General features: G+C 39.1%; 1 protein-coding gene across 2 annotated transcripts; it reads left to right on the top strand.

Annotated features, from left to right (window-relative positions):
• Positions 1–157: 157 nt before the first annotated feature.
• CAPSL (calcyphosine like) lies at positions 158–12,869 on the top strand. 2 transcript variants are annotated; one of them, XM_039347891.1, is made up of 5 exons: positions 158–305; positions 6,353–6,489; positions 9,170–9,347; positions 11,355–11,564; positions 12,627–12,869. In XM_039347891.1, exons 2-5 carry the CDS (start codon positions 6,353–6,355, stop codon positions 12,726–12,728), a joined length of 627 nt encoding a protein of 208 aa, XP_039203825.1. In that variant the 5' UTR covers positions 158–305; the 3' UTR covers positions 12,729–12,869. The 2 variants fall into 2 exon arrangements, with proteins under 2 accessions (XP_039203825.1, XP_039203826.1); XM_039347892.1 differs by lacking the exon at positions 158–305 and having other exon boundaries at positions 6,469–6,578; positions 9,151–9,347.
• The last annotated feature ends 4,782 nt before the right edge of the window (positions 12,870–17,651 follow it).

Raw genomic sequence — 17,651 nt, 5'->3', positions numbered from 1 at the left:
AACCCAGCCAGGTTATATGAGGCTCTTCTGGGCAACCCACATCACCTTGGAAACAAGGTAGTAAACTTCAAGCAGAGGAGTGATATGTAAACAAGTAACCTGAGATGGATGGACAGCTGATGTCTTCCAGTCAGGCTTCGCTGCCTGTTGGTTTTTGCCTTCGTCCTTCCCTCTAGCCCAATCAGGGGAAGAGGGTGTAGGCCAGTAGAAGGGAGGAAACACAAGGAAGAGATAGGCCTATTTTCTCTAACTCTACAAGAAAGCGTCCATAGTTTCAGGTGGAAGCAACAGGTGACAGATTCAAGGTAACCAAATATTTTATTCTCATTCCCCTTCACCAATGGCTTCCAGAAGTTATTGTGTCATTTATATCCCTATCCCCCTCTTTGCTATTAAGGGCATTGCCTACTTAGAAAATTTGTGCAATTAAAAAAAATGACATCCGGGATAATAAACTGTGTGTTTATGGAGAGTCAAAAAAGAAATATGCAGCAAACTCGGAATAATTGCAATCGCTTGATATGTAACTCTGAGATTCAGGAGAACATGGAGTTGGGTGGTCTGAGAGAGTCTTCATCGTACACAGCAGATTTGCATGACGTGATCGTTGTCAAACTATAACTAAAGTGCTTTTCAGCCAGAAACCTTCCAAAATGTTGAACAACCAGTTAAAATATAGGACAATTAAATTTTATAATGTACAAAAACCAAAAACAGTTTAACATGTTGATGGCAGATCAGGTGGCTACCAATCTGTCGTACATGAGACATAATACTTTTTGCAATGCGAATAAGCCTGGGAGGTGGTTGGCTTATCAGTTACGAAAGAAACAGAAAGCTAGAATTATAGAGAAAGTAAAATATAAAGGTACTGAGGTTTTTCAGCAAGATTTGATTAGAAAAAGCTTTTTGGACTTTTACACAAAATTATATTCAAGTGATAATATAAGGGGTTTGGATATAGATAAATATTTACAATCAGTACATTTTCCTAGACTTTCAGAGGAACAACAAAATGGGATGAATAGTTTAATTACTGTGGAGGAAATTGGTTTAGCTATTAAGCAGTTAAAGGTTGGAAAGTCTCCTGGAACAGATGGACTGACTTCTAGGTATTATAAGATCTTATCTGAAGAAATGATAGAGCCATTAAAGGAACTCTTTAATAGTATTTTGTTGGGTATGCAAGTTCCTCCTTCTTGGAAAAGAGCCTTTATATCACTGATTCCGAAGGAAGATCAGGATCTTACAGAGCCTAAGAATTATAGGCCAATTTCATTATTGAATGTTGATTATAAGATCTTTACAAAAATTTTGGCAAATAGATTAATGCAGGTTATGAAAGACTTGATTCATAGTGATCAAGCAGGATTTATAACAGGGAGATATATGAAACATAATGTTAGACAAATTATTAACTTAATTGAGTACTTGGATAAGAATAATCAGATTCCTGTGGCTTTTATCTTTTTGGACGCTGAAAAAGCTTTTGATCAATTGGACTGGCAATTTTTATTTTCTTTGGTAGAGAAAATGAATTTTGGGGATAATTTTTTACATGCACTTAAAGCTATATATCAGCAGCAATCTGCACAAATTGTTGTAAATGGGGGATTGACTGAGAATTTTAATATTCAAAAAGGGACAAGACAAGGATGTCCATTATCCCCATTGTTATTTGTTTTAACATTGGAAATTTTATTGACTCAGATTCGGGAATCAAAGTTAATTAAGGGTGTAAAGATAAGGAAGAATGAGTATAAATTGCGGGCATTTGCAGATGATTTGGTTTTAATTTTGGAACAGCCGAATCAGGCGATTGATGGTTTATTAGAACTTATAACACAGTATGGGAATGTTTCTGGTTTCAAAGTTAATAATTATAAGACTAAGATATTATCTAAGAATATGTCAGTTAAAGAAAGGGAAAGTTTGATTAAAGCCACAGGTTTTCAGATGGTAAAAAAGGTTAAATACTTGGGAGTATATCTAACTGCTTCAAATGGAAAATTGTATAAGAACAATTACGAACCACTATGGGCAAAAGTCCAAAAGGATTTAAGAGATTGGAAAAAATTGCAATTGTCATTGTTGGGGAGAATTTCAGCTCTAAAAATGAATGTTCTACCAAAGTTTCTTTTTTTGTTTCAGATGATACCTATTCTTAAAAAAGAGGCAAATTTGGAGGAATGGCAAAAGGGTATCAATAATTTTATATGGGCCGGGAAGAAACCAAGGGTTAAATTTAAGATATTACAGGATGCTCGAGAAAGAGGGGGACTTAAGGCACCTAATTTGAAATTATATTATGATGCAGCCGCCCTAACTTGGTTAAGTGATTGGCTTAATTTAACAAATATGGATATTCTTTTTTTGGAAGGTTGGGATTTAATATACGGTTGGCATGCATATTTAATTTTTAATAAGAAAGTTGATCGGACTTTTAAATCACATATTTTGAGGAATGCCTTACTTCGTGTTTGGGAGAAGTATTATTATAGATTAAATTATAAAATACCTATCTGGGGGATTCCCAGACATGCAATTGAGGGAACCTCTAAGGGGACAAATTTTGATAAAATTTCATACAAAGAATTGTTAATTTGTTCTGGTTCAAATTGGCATTTGAAATCCCTAGATGTATTAAGGCAGCAAAATATTCTACAGTCATGGTTTCAATATTTACAAATAATGGATAGATGGACTGTAGACAAGAAAGAGGGAATAACACTAGAAGATAGACAATTGGTTATTCAGATTAAAAACCAAGGTCCGGCTCATATAAAAAGAATATATAATGTTTTATTAGAGTTAGATTCGGAAACAGAATTGGTTAAAGATTGTATGATTAAATGGGCTCAGAATATACAGGAGCCGATCTCATTGGATTTATGGGAGATAATTTGGATAAGAAATGTTAAATTTACACAAGCTCAAAATTTGAGAGAAAATTTTTATAAAATGTTTTATAGATGGCATTTAGATCCTAAAAAATTATCTTGTATGTATTCCAACATACAGCCCAAATGTTGGAGATGTGGCAATAATGATGCGACATACTTTCATATTTGGTGGAATTGTAAAAAAGTAAAGGCTTTTTGGATTATGATTTGGTGGAACATTCAAAAGATTTTTAGAAAAAAGATAAAGTTTACTCCTCAACTATTTTTACTTGGTATTTTTGTTGACTTAAATGAAAAAGAAACTACTTTGATGTTGAATTTATTAACTGCAGCAAGGTTACTAGTAGGTTTATATTGGAAGAAAGATTCTTTGCCTACTTTAGAAGAATGGATATTTAAAGTATCTAGTTTTGCAGAAATGGCAAAAATTTCTGCTTATTTAAAGGATCATACACAAGAAAGATATATTACTGTATGGGGAAGGTGGATAGATTATATTCAGAAAAAGTATGGAATTAAAAAGTTTTATTTATTTTATGAATGAATATCAAATATTATAGAGAATTGTTTTATAGGTTATGGAGTTAAAGGTTAATTATGATATTTTTTTTTCTTTCTCTCTTTTTTTTCTTTTTTCTTAATTATTATAATTTTCTTTTTTTTTTAACCCTGTATTCTGCTCTGGGAAGTGAAGGGAGGGGGGGTGGGGGTGGGAGAGAGGGTAAGGGGGGGTTCTCTATTTTAAAATTTTATTGTATTTTTATAAATGATTGTATGTTTTAAAAAATAAAAATTTTTAATATAAAAAAAAACCCAAAAACAGTAGTTCAACTTTGTGGTATAAAATAGAAAAAAATCATATTTTTAAAAAGATAGAATAGCATTAAATATTGTGTAAAAATCTTTGCTTCACTGACTTAGCCAGATTGTTTGAGCTCTCTTGCGCTTTAAGGAGGAAATCAAGTGCTTTGCATAGTGACCTTTCAGACTGATGCTATCAGAGCCTTTGCGAATACATTGTGAAATTACTGGTCTGCATTTTATTGTTGCTATAGTTTTACACACACACATATTCCATGAATTGTAATAAGCATACCTGCTGGAATGTCCTTTTTCTTGTTTTACTTCAGCAAAGTCTAAGTTTGCACTTGTTTCATTTTGCATAAATTGGTAGAAGGAGATCTTAAGAAGGGGTGGGGGAGAAGGCTACACTCCAGATGCTCCCCAAACAGTAGCAAACCCAGGGGTCATCTGGATCTGAGAATTTGACATCTTTGGTTCTACATGAAATTACACTTTCCCAGACAGACCAGGTGTGCAATCTGGGGACTCACAACTCTGCAATTGCATTTGTTTGCTTCCAAGTTTGGTTCAGGGTGCTGGTGATAAAGCCGTACAAGAACTAAATTGAATAACATTTATTCTCATTTTACTGTATATACAATGGCACACATTAAAATGAAAATCCAATGCACCACTCTCAAAACAATGTCACCATCCCAAGGATAATAACAATAACAACAATAATGTGGACCAAGGAAGTCATAGAATGGATCTCACTTGATAAAAAGCATCCACGAAAGAGATCTAAAATAAGATGGATTGATGACATCAGCAAGTATTGTGGGCCCAACTGGCAAAAGAAAGCTCAGGACTATATTGATTGGAAACATGCGGAAGAGGCCTTCATCTTGCAGTGTACAGACAATGGCTAAAATGATGATGATGATGAAGAAGAAGAAGAAGAAGAAGAAGAAGAAGAAGAAGAAGAAGAAGAAGAAGAAGAAGAAGAAGAAGAAGAAGAAGAAGAAGAAGAAGAAGAAGAAGAAGAACAGTAGCAGCACTCAGAATGTTAAATTATACAGAACTGATGCCAAAACATGCATACATACATATGTATATTTGAGGGATCCTCCATGACATCTACCCATCCCATCAGATCCAGCAGAAGAAGTTTGTTGTGGGATCCAAGAGAGTCTTTTCTGCTGCCTCACCTGCCCTATGGAACATCATTCCTCCTGAGAACATGCTGGGCCCGACTGTGCTGACCTTCCAGAAGAACCCGAAGATGGCTTTGCCATCTAGCCTGGGGATCAGAGATTGATGTGGGGCCCCTAAAATGACTGTGTTGCTCTCGATTGACTCTGCTCTGCTAGCAATTGCATTGTATGCTCTTTTTTTTTTTTTTAATTCTATTCCTCATAATGTCATTTTATTTTTGAGTGGGTTTTTTTTTGGCATTGTTTATGGTTTAATCATAAGCCATCCAGAATCACGAATGTGTGATGGGCAGCTATACAAATTGGATGAATGAATGAATGAATGAATGAATGAATGAACGAACGAACAAGATGTGCAAAGTGAATAAATCTGAAACTGTTGGGAGTTCGAATCTTTGCAGACTGAGCTGTAGGAAATAAGTTGCAGTGAAAGAAAAAAGATTGCTTCCAAGGAAATATTCTTAGGATCTGATTGCTAATATCCAGTGGTGGGATTCAAATATGTAAACAATTGGTTCTCTGTGTGGATGCCGCTTCCAGAAGTCTGTTCTGGGCCTGGGCAACAAAAAAAAATTAGCTACCGGTTCTTCCGAAGTGGTGCAAACTGGTTGAATCCCACCACTGCTAATATCATATTTCTTTGCACGTATGTGTGTATGTGTGTGTGTGTGTCTGTGTCTGTATGGTTACTAAGAGTCAATACCAAATTGATAGCACATAATCAATTGATTTGTAGGTGAGGAATGAATGCTTAAGGCAGAGCTGCTACCTTCTCTGTGATAACCAAATGCAAAGACCTTGTCCATTTATTCGTTTGGCAAAGATGGACAGCTGCTTTGCTTGCTTTTCCTTAACTTTAGCGTAAAAATACATAATATTTTCAAACTTTGGTTGAAATTTTTGTTTGACCCTTGTCCGACTCATGAATGATGAAGCTGCACAAATTAGCTTAACACACACACACATATATATATATATATATATATATATATATATATATATATATATATATATATATGTATTAATTACCGTACTTGTTAAAAAGGTTTTAAACATTGAAAAATGTAATCTTAAATTCCTTTGGCAAAGTTCTTCTTCCTCACATCTACATATTTATATTTTAGAAAAAGCTAGTTTTTCATTTATGTGGTACAGTCGCCTTTTTGTACAGACAGAATTACCAGCACTTTTGTTCCAGTTTGCTCAGGTGCCTTTAACAATACCTGAATTCATGCAAACCATGAATGCTTGCAGCTCCTAAAGATGCATAGAAGGCAGGAACTGCATGTAAGGCCATTTTAAAGATACCAGAGTAGATGTCTCTCCTTTTCTCCCTCAATGAAGGTTATCAAGAAGAGACTGGACAGCCATTTGTCATAGGCAAGAGGTTTTAGAGAAAATTTCCAAGGTCCCTCCCAAGCCTTTTATTCTGACTTCCTTTTTTTCTAGATGCCGGGCACTGCACGACATGACAGGGAAATGGCCATCCAAGCCAAGAAAAACCTTACCCACACCACTGATCCAATCGAGAGGCTACGCCTTCAGTGCCTGGCAAGGGGCTCAGCAGGCATCAAAGGCCTGGGCAGGTAAATGGATGGTGAAGCCAAGCGGTGGCAACCAGAGGGCCAGACACACACATTGTGGTGGAGCCTGCATCCCTTTAAAGCTAAACTAGGTAGTTCAGCCTCTTTTCAGCTTTGTTTCAAATGTCCCAGAGAGCTTAAGACTGTAAACCAGCCACTCTGTCTGGGGGTGAGTGAGAATCTGATCTTTAGCTGGACTTTTTTTTTTCATACTCTTATGTCCTCTTTGCACTTATCCTTTCTTGCACATTTTTTAACATATTTAAATATCATAATTAAGAAAAAGATAAGAAGACTGGGAAGGAAAGGGAAGGGAAGGGAAGGGAAGGGAAGGGAAGGGAAGGAAGGAAGGAAGGAAGGAAGGAAGGAAGGAAGGAAGGAAGGAATTTGACTTACCCAAAGGAAGTGAGGTGAGGTGAGGTGAGGTGAGGAAGGAAGGAAGGAAGGAAGGAAGGAAGGAAGGAAGGAAGGAAGGAAGGAAGGAAGGAAGGATAGATTCTAGTGCTACTACTCATTATATCTGAATAGAAAATTCCAGATGACCACAAGATGACAGCCTTGCTGCCATCTAGGGATTATCCAGATATATCACCCTACGTTATGTCTTTAGACCAGTGGTCCCCCACTTTTATGGCTTGGTGGCCTGTTGGGGGGAGAGAGAGGGGATAGTTCCTTGTGAGTAGTAGGCACGTGCAAGTACAAGCAGCCACTGCTCATGCGAGGGGAGCTTTGCAGGCACGCACATGCTCACCTGCCGTCTGCACAGCCCCATTCCGAACAGGCTGCAGCCTGGTAGTGGGCCAAGGCCCTATAGTGGGCTGTGGCACCGGGCTTGGGGACACCTACTCTAGATCACTTGGAAAAAAAATCTTTGGTCAAAGAAGGTTTATTGCATGGTATGGTTTTTAATCGGGAAACTCTGAAAAAGTTTCCGAATGACAGAATTGTGAGTTCTGAGAATAATTTGTGCTGATTGTGCATTGAACTCTATTTAACCCAACGGTGCTTTTTCAAGTGGTGACTAGACTTTGTTTTTCCTTGAAGTCGTTTCGCTTCTCATCCAAGGAGCTTCTTCAAAGAAAAACAAAGTGCCTCTTGTAAAAAGCACAACTTGTTCCATATAGCAATAGCAATAGCACTTATATACCACTTTACAGTGCTTTACAGCCCTCTCTAAGCCTTTTACAGAGTCAGCATATTGCCCCCAATAATCTGGGTCCTCTTTTTACCAACCTTGGAAGGATGAAAGGTTAAGTCAACCTTGAGCCGGTTAAGATGGAAGGCATCGAATTCCTGGCAATGTGAACAGAGTTAGCCTGCAACACTGCAATCTAACCACTGTGCCACCAAGGCACATATGACCCTTCTCAGTTAGCAATTGTTGCATTTTGCATCAACTGCATTTTACTCTGAGATGAGGTGCTGGCTACCAGTTTAGCTGACTTCAAATAAACATTGGACCAATTCATGGAAGTCATGGGACTCCTTGCTGGCAAGGTGACTGCTTCTGAAGACTGTTTTCGGGAACACTTGTGCACTTCCTTGAGCCATTGGTTGGCCATTGTGATGGAATGTGATGTACCTGGAGAAGCAGTGGAGGAGAGTCTTGGTAGCACAGAGAGTTCCTAGGGATAAGGTAGTAATTTCCAGAGAAAAGCCCAAATTAAGAGACTGTGCAGTCCAAGCTACACGTGGGGGATGGGGAGAGGAGAGGTTCAGGGTTGCTGCAGCTTAGAATCTCTCAGGATACATCCATTAGAGTGGAGGATTATAGCTTTAGTTTGGCAAGATTCTGTCCATTAGGTATAAGCAAATAAAGGATTGTACTCAATTGGAATTCAATGCATCTTCCATGGGCTTGGACCTGAAAGTCACTGTGAGAACAGACTGCTAGACTAAATGGGCTAGAAGTCTAATCTAGCAGGGCACCGCTTATGTTCTCATGGACGCATCTAGTGGTGAACTAAATCAGATGTTACCATTTCAAAGATAATTTGCTCAAGCAGTCTCTGTCCAGAAAGACTGCAATTAGCTCCTCAGCAATAGTAGTGAAAAGTAGTTCAAACCAAGGGCATGTGGAAATTAAAAATAAGGGTGGCATTAATATAAACACTCACAGCCAGGATTGCTGATCTAACCTTTCAAGGGAAAAGCCATTATATCCATATGTGGCTGAATACTCCAAATGTATCATTAGTCCATGCCATGTTGGTCTTATTTTAACTGATTTTTCAATATATTAATTCTTAGGTTGTTCATACATGTGCATGTAACTGTTCAAATGCTATTTTGAGCCCAATTCAAGGATGTGTAGGTTGACCCAGGTTTACTATATCTGCACATACGTCCTTTTTAATTAAGAGTATAAACACCAATCTTATATCAGGTAAAGATGCGGTTTGGTTATGTAAGAGTTGCTCATATTTGCTATAGAAATAAATAACAAACATTCAAACTGTACAATAGTTAACCTCTGAAGCTGTGAACTTCCATTGTGAAATTTGGAAAGGACATCAGATAAGGAGCTGCTATGCAGCTGAATATCTTGATAGACTGTATCTCAGAAGCAAGGCTCTTGTTTTCTTTAAATGCGTCTTTCCTAGATCTATGTATCATTGTCCCATTTCTCGTCCTCTTTGATCTTTGTAACTCTTTTCTTTACAGTCAACCTTCTTTTCTTCAGGGTTTTCCGCATCATGGATGACAACAATAGCAGGACCCTTGATTTCAAAGAGTTCGTGAAAGGGCTCCATGATTATGCTGTGTTGATTGAGAAAGAGGAAGCCGAAAAGATTTTCAAAATATTCGATAAAGATGGGAATGGAACAATTGACTTTGATGAATTTCTCCTAACATTAAGAGTACGTTTTAAGCAAGAACAACAAAAATTATTACATTAACATGCTATGTTATGTCCAAATCTATAACGGTATGGGGGAAAGACCTTAGGACAGAGGTGCCCAGTTCTGCGGAGAAAGGTTTTTCTGCGGACCGGAGAGCGTGTGGTTTTGTGTGCTGCCTGCATCCCATAAATGGACTTTGCTTGTTTGTGCGGACCGGTTGCTGGCATGCTGCGGCCCTATACTGGTCCACGGACCGGGGACTGGGGACCCCTGCCTTAGGAGATCAGGTGAAGAGATTCTGCCCAGGAGATGGTCAGATAAGAGGCAGCGTAGCCTGCAGCTGGATAGTGGGCAGGGCAAAAAACTCAGAAGGGACTCTCCCTCGTTCTCCCTGTACAGGAGATAATAGAAAAACATATATATTTTCAGATTTGCAATTAGCTCATGGTTGCGTTTCCTGTCTCATCTATCTGATAAAGCTAACAAAATGAATGCATTTACTAGACAAACTTGTTTATTGGTATGGAGAAATAATTTGGGGAAATCCCTGATAGATGCTGCTGGCAATGCCCTATCTGGAGCATTTCAACGTCAGTGTTGAGTGCTGACACTCTTTCTGGGTATAGAAGTCTTAATGTGTCACACAGGCTGAAGTCTACCAAGAAATGCTAATTGCAGTGGAAATGAGCTCTCCATATTTGAGTCAAGGTCATGCAGAGTGAAGTTGGGGCACATCTGATCCAGGCATTTACCTTGTGCAATGCTAATTGATTGGCGATCAGCACTGTTGTGAACCTGTTTCCACCCACATTTCCTATCAGCTAAAAAAAAGTTTGTTCTAAGAAAAGGAAGGACAAATATACACTCAGCGGAATTAACGTATATACAGCAGTTTAAAAGAAATCGATTTATTTGAAATAAAAAAGTATGGATAGGAAATAGTGCTTATATAAGATTTTAATTCACTGGTTGATATGCCTCTCATATGGGTTGCAATAGTGTAGAGAAACTTAGATACCAGGCTTCTATCAGGTACCTGATTATATGAAGTTAGAGACAAGACATTTAGATCCCTTAACATCAAACAGTACACTGTGTGGCTTTCAATTCCATGAGCCACACTAGATTGAGGCACTGGATGAAATATTATATATTATTGCTTATAAGTTGTATTATCTTTTTTGAAATCCCAGTTTGCTGCCTAAGTCGTGTCTGTGAGTTAGACAGCCATATAAATTAGTTTAAATTAAAAAAAAAGAAATAAGTCCTGTTATAGCTCCTCTGCAAATCTGCACATGCTCTTCTTATATCTCCCCACATCTCTATCCATTTGGCTTTCCATCTTCTTTCAGCCCTCAGTCTTAAAGTGAATGGCACACAAATATTATTCAGAGGCCAGCAGTGCTTCCTCCCCAGCACCAACTCAAAAATCACTATTCTCAGAAGGGAAGTGATCATGAGTAGCCAAATCCCAAGAGCAGCCAGCGGATAGCTGTGGAATATAAGCTAGATGCTCTTTTCAAATACAAATGAAATGATAGCAAACGTCTGGAGAAAGTTTGATAGCCAAATGCATCAGAGTATGCAATACAACACTAGTTCACAGGTGATCAGTGACCGGTGTATAGCTCCATCTGATGTATTTCCTCCACTTTGGCTTACAAATAATATGGTGCATACCATAGTAAACAACTGGAGTTATCCAGTTGCCCCAAAGCATCATTTTGGAAAGTATGAAATTAGCTCAAAAATGAATAATGATCTGCACATAGCTTCCTCTGCTTTAATTTAATTAAGTCATATTTTTCTAAATTGCATCTACTGTTCTTCTGCGCTTTTCTTTCTTTCTTTCTTTCTTTCTTTCTTGAATCGATATTCACATCTTTTGTTTAATGTTCTGAAAATAGTAGAGGAAACACAATCCTCCAAACCCACTTTTGATATTATGAAACAGAAAGTACTATAATAGGATAAGGCTGGGAAGAAAGTGGCCTTAAAATTAAATTGCTTTGTGCTTTTTCTTAGCCTCCTATGTCCAATGCAAGGAAAGAAGTCATCATGCAAGCTTTTCGAAAGCTAGATAAGACAGGGGATGGAGTCATCACCATTGAAGATCTGCAAGGAGTCTACAATGTAAAACATCATCCCAAGTACCAAAATGGAGAATGGAGTGAAGATCAAGTTTTTAGGACTTTCCTGGACAACTTTGATTCACCCTATGATAAAGATGGACAGGTAAGTGAGAAGGAGATTAAAAGCAAACCAAAGCTAAGTCAATTATGTCAGACATGCCACAGGCGCTGTTGTTTGTTTAGAGGGACTTACTGAAATTATCAACAGAGATCTTCTCTCTTTGTCCCCCCTTGGGCAGCCACTGGACATAGAAAGGAGGCACTGTGGACTCTATATTGATACATAGTTCTGTCTCTTCCCATTCCCCAAAGTCCTAGAATGCAACTTACTCCTATAGGAAAATGGAATATATCTTAGATTTCACTGAGATTATGCAAATCGTGTTTCTATATCTCTAACAATGCTTAATTTTGTTCTAGAATTGTGAAATCAAATCCAAACTCTGTGGTTTTAATAGGAAAAATGTGTGGGCGAGGGTTGGGAGGGCTTGTATATTATGCAGTCAGATCTAAGGTGGCAGATTTCTGTGGATCTTGCATTCCATGTTTCACTTGTTTCTTTCAATGGGATTGTTCCTCATGCTTCTTGTGCAATTTGTATATTGGCAAACCTAGGCAGGTTTTAAGATCAAGGTCCAATGAGATTTCCAGATCCAGACAGGTAGGCAGGTACTAGCCAATCAACCAGACATTGTAGCAGTAAAGGATCAGAAAAATATGGTGGTAATAGATGTAGCATTGCCAAACAATGGCAACATCAGGAAGGAGTTTGAGGAACTGGAGAAGTATCAGGGCCTGAAGGAGAAATTGGAGAGGATATGGAAAATAAAGGCCAAAGTACTCCCAATGGCGGTAGGAGCATTTGGGGTTGTGACTCCTAAACTGGGAAATTAGCTCCAACAGACCCCAGGAACAACTTTGGATCTCTCTGTCCAGAAAAGTGCAGTGCTAAGAGCAGCTAAGATACTGTGCAGAACTTCCAGGTCTCTGATAGAGGCCTTGACATTGAGGAAGACACATATCATTCACAGGGGTGAAAAGTAAATATATATGGATGAAAATCTCCCTGTAGAACAGAATGTATAATTTAATTCTTGCACATAATATTTTACACATTTATTTAAATAAAAACTTTATTTTTCTTTTTCAAACTTTTCTCTTGTAGGTCACAACAGAGGAATTCATGAACTATTATGCTGGTGTCAGTGCTTCAATAGATACCGATGTCTATTTCATTGTGATGATGAAAAATGCTTGGAAAATCTGATATTCTAAAATGACTCTGTTATTCCTGTGCTTTTGTTCTAAATATCAACTTCATCCAATATATAGGACAGTGGTTATACTATATGGAATGACATTGGCAGCTTTTACCAAAAGAAATTAAAATATTTTATTGTTACTGCGATCATTGTGTCCATTGTTTTAGCTCTACCAATGTCAGGGAAGAATTGATTTTTCAGCAAGCAAGATTTCTTAGTGCAAATACTGTAACATGGTATATAGTTTAGTAACATTCCCAAGAACAAGTGGTGGTGGGATCAGAGTTGTTTTAAACCTTTCTCCAGCTACAAGCCTAGCATTGAAAAGGCTACTTAACCCATCTTGCTCTTCTGGTTGTTGTTGTTAGCTGCAAAGTAGTGTCCGACCCATCGCAACCCCATGGACAGTGTTCTTCCAGGCATCAAAACATCTCCACCAAAGGACCTCCCAATCTGAACCTGAATGTATCTCATGAAATACTTAGATAATTGCCATGTTAGGAAGTTATTTATAACATTCAGTTAGAATCTTTGTTTCTCTATCAGAAGACTACTAGCCTACCTGCTCCAACCATGTTTATCTTATTTTCTGTTCCTCCCCAAAAGAATTTGGTAGAGGTTGAGGGAACAACATATAAGAGGTGTTGTGGGAAGAAAGGAGGATTTGTTTATTTGTTGGAAGAAGTTCAGGAAACACAGAACCAGGAATTGTGAATTGTATCTACATAGTGGCCTCATTACTGTGCCATATTTTTGAACATCGCTGAACAAATTTTTGCTAGTCCTTCCAATCCATTTAAATCTCAAAAAATTATTTGCATGGCGTAATGCACTACATAGCCCCGAGGGGAATACTGTAGTTAAATCAGTTCAATGCTGCCCCTTTTGCAAAGACAAATGAGTATCATTGGATACAATCCACTATTCATTTGCAAGTTGTTATAAGTAAGTGAATACACAATGCAATGGAAATACATCTCTCTGTGAGAGCTTAAGTAATAATAGTAAAGTTGGAAGGGACCTTGGAGGTCATCTAGTCCAACCCCCTGCTCGGGCAGGAAACCCTACACCATTTCGGACAAATGGCTGTCCAGTCTCTTCTTAAAAACTTCCAGTGTTGGAGCATTTACTGCTTCTGGAGGCAAGCTGTTCCACTGATTAATTGTTCTCACTGTCAGGAAGTTTCTCCTTAGTTCTAGGTTGCTTCTCTCCTTGATTAGTTTCCACCCGTTGCTTCTTGTCCTGCCTTCAGGTGCTTTGGAAAATAGCTTAATTCCCTCTTCTTTATGGCAGCCCCTGAGATATTGGAATACTGCTATCATGTCCCCCCTTGTCCTTCTCTTCGTTAAACTAGACATACCCAATTCTCGCAACCGTTCCTTATATGTTTTAGCCTCCAGTCCCCTAATCATCTTTGTTGCTCTTCTCTGTACTCTTTCTAGAGTCTCAACATCTTTTTTACATCGTGGTGACCAAAACTGGATGCAGTATTCCAAGTGTGGCCTTACCAAGGCATTGAAGAGTGGTATTAATACTTCGCGTGATCTTGATTCTATCCCTCTGTTAATGCAGCCTAGTACTGTGTTGGCCTTTTTGGCAGCTGCCGCACACTGCTGGCTCATATTTAACTGATTGTCTACTAGGACTCCGAGGTCCCTCTCACAGTTACTACTATTGAGCATGGTGCCACCTATGCTGTACTTGTGCATTTGGTTTTTCTTGCCTAAATGTAGAACCTTGCTTTTTTCACCATTGAATTTCATTTTGTTAGTTAGTGCCCAGTGTTCAAGTCTGTCCAGATCCTTCTGTATCTGAAGCCTGTCTTCTGGAGTGTTGGCTATTCCTGCCAGCTTGGTGTCATCTGCAAATTTGATGAGTTCCCCATCTATCCCTTCATCCAAATCGTTGATGAAGATGTTGAAGAGTACTGGGCCCAGAACAGAGCCCTGGGGCACCCCACTACACACTTCCCTCCATATAGATGCAGTTCCATTGAGGACCACTCGCTGAGTACGGCCGGTCAGCCAGCTACGGATCCATCTGGTGGTGGTTCTGTCTACCCCACATTTTTCTATCTTGTCAAGTAGTAGGTTGTGATCTACTTTATCAAATGCCTTACTGAAGTCCAAGTAAATTATGTCCACAGCATTCCTCTGATCCACTAATTTTGTCACTTGGTCAAAGAATGCAATAAGATTTGTCTGGCATGATCTATTTTTGACAAACCCATGTTGGCTTTTAGTAATGACTTTGTTTGCCTCTAGGTGTTCGTTGATTCGTTGTTTGATTATCTTTTCCAGGATCTTCCCAGGTATTGAGGTCAGGCTGATAGGTCTGTAATTTCCTGGATCCATTTTTTTTCCTTTTTTGAGGATGGGAACTACATCAGCTCTTTTCCAGTCCTCTGGTAGTTCCCCTGTGTTCCAGGATCTTTGAAAAATATAGTTCAGTGGCTCCGATATCACATCTGCCAGTTCCTTGAGAACTCTGGGGTGTAATCCATCTGGTCCTGGCGATTTGAACTCATCTAGGCTGGACAGGTGCTCCCTAACCATTTTCTTGCCTATCTTAACTTGTGTTTCTGTTTTGTTTTTTATGGCACTATTTTTGATAGGTTGGTCTGTTTTTTCCCTTTGTGTAAAGACAGATGCAAAAAATGAGTTAAATAGTTCTGCTTTCTCCCTGTTGCTTGTCACCTTCTTGCCACTTCCACCCACTAATGGACCAATCATTTCCTTCACTTTTTTCTTGTTTTTTACATGTTGAAAGAAGCTTTTTTTGTTATTTTTGACTTTGGTCGCAAGCCTTAGTTCATTTTGAGCCTTGGCTTTCTTCACTTCATCTTTGCAGGCTCGGGCTATTTGCTGATATTCTGACTTAGTTATGTTCCCCTCTTTCCACTTTCTGTACTTGTCCTTTTTATCTTTCAATTTGTCAGAGAGTTCTTTATGCAGCCATGCTGGTTTCTTTTGAGAGCTGTTATTTTTCCTCTTTGTTGGTATTGTGCTAGACTGTGCTTTTATTATCTCATTTTTCAAAATTTCCCAAGCTTCTTGAGTTGTTTTCCCCTTGAGGATTCTCATCCATGGAATCCTTCCCAAGCCCTCTCTAAGTTTATTGAAATTAGCTCTCTTGAAGTCCAAGACTCTAGTTTGACTGTGTTCTATTGGTTGTGCTTCTATAATGTTGAATTCTAATATTGCATGATCACTTCCTCCCAGGGTTCCTATGGCTTCAACACCGTCTATCATTTCATCTCTGTTAGTGAGAATTAGATCCAAAATGGCTAATCCCCTAGTTCCCTTCTCTACTTTTTGGGAGACAAAGTTGTCTGCTAGGTTTGCCAGGAACCTGTTTGATCTTCCACTTGTTGCGGAGTTTGTCTCCCAGTTGATGTCAGGGTAGTTAAAGTCCCCCATTACTATTGTGGTGTGCTTCCTACATACCTTAGTTAGCTGACTAGCAAAAAGTTCATCTATTTCCTCTGTTTGGTTGGGTGGTCTGTAGTATACGCCTATGGCAATGTCATTTCCCCCCCCTTTTATATTGAGTCAGACATGTCAATCTCGCGACATCATGTGACGTCGCGCAACGTATCAGGACTGTTTTGTCATTGCCGGCAATGGGATGGGCGTGGCTTCCATGTGACGCATCTGGCCTAAGGGCCGGCAGTTTGACACCCCGGCTTAAGTGAAAGTGAACTTCATGTACAATTTTGATAGATTCCAGATATTCTTTCTGCAAAACCCCTGGCCTTGAAGAGCTTCCAACGCTAATGCATTATATACAATCATCTAAAGCAGAGGTGTAAAACTGCCGGCCCACGGGCCGGTTTTATCATACCGGAGCCGCGCCCACCCCATTGCTGGCAATGGCGAAAAAGCTCTGATATGTTGCGTGACGTCATGTGACGTTGTGAGTTTGACATGTCTGATCTTAAGCAGGGTGTCAAACTTGCAACGTCACCTGAAGTGTTGGACCGTATCGTGACTTTTTTTCCACTGCCGGCAGTGGGGTGGGCCAGCAGTTTGACACTCGTGTAATGGTTCATAAGTTCAATTCTTAGTAGAGGGTTTGGACCCCATGGAATAACATCTGGCTATAGAGCTGGTCCTTGACTTGGGATCACAATTGGGACCAGAATTTCCATGGCTAAGCAAGATAGCTATCAAGTGAGTCATGCCCAATTTTAGGACCTAATCACCATGGTTATTAAGTGAATTGCTGCAGTTGTTAAGTGAGCCATGCAGTTGCTACTCAATTTGGCTTCCCCCATTGACTTTGCTTGTCGAAAGCCGGCTGGTAAGATTACAAATGGTGCTGACGTGATCTCAGGTGCTGCAACCACTGTAAATACACGCTAGCTGTCAAGTACCCAAATTTTGATCAGGTGACCATGGGGATGCTACAATGGTCATAAATGTGAGGACCGGTCATAAGTCATTTTTTTCAATATCATTGTAACTTCATATGGTCACTGAACAAATGGTTGCAAGCTGAGGACTACCTGTGCACAAAAGATGGCTAAGGGAATCCTCACTCTACAACATTTTTTTCTTTATTCGAAGTTTTGTAACTAGTTAGGACAAGATGGATAGATTTTAATTATTGTTTACACCCTAGTCCAGTGATGGAGAACCTTTTAGAGACCGAGTGCCCAAACTGCAACCCAAAACCCACTTATGCATCGTCGGGTGCCAGGTAGGTGTAGCCCATTGGCTGGGTGTGGCCAATTGGGTGTATATGGCCCATTGGCTGGGCATGGCTACGGTGATAACGGCAGACTGGGTGGGACTAAAAAGTTAGATCAATCAATTCCAATTTTGTAAGATCTTTTTTTTCCCCATGACAAGTTGAAATTGACTGATTGAACCTTTTTTTTGCACATGGCGGCGGAGGCCTAAAGTGAAAAGGTTTTATAAAACCCA

This window comes from Crotalus tigris, unplaced genomic scaffold (assembly GCF_016545835.1).
Source record: "Crotalus tigris isolate CLP2741 ecotype Arizona unplaced genomic scaffold, ASM1654583v1 scf7180000018103.2265978, whole genome shotgun sequence".
NCBI classification, from domain to species: Eukaryota; Metazoa; Chordata; class Lepidosauria; order Squamata; family Viperidae; genus Crotalus; species Crotalus tigris.
The sequence above is the reverse complement of the archived record's forward strand: the minus strand, read 5'-3'. Positions and strand labels throughout refer to the sequence as shown.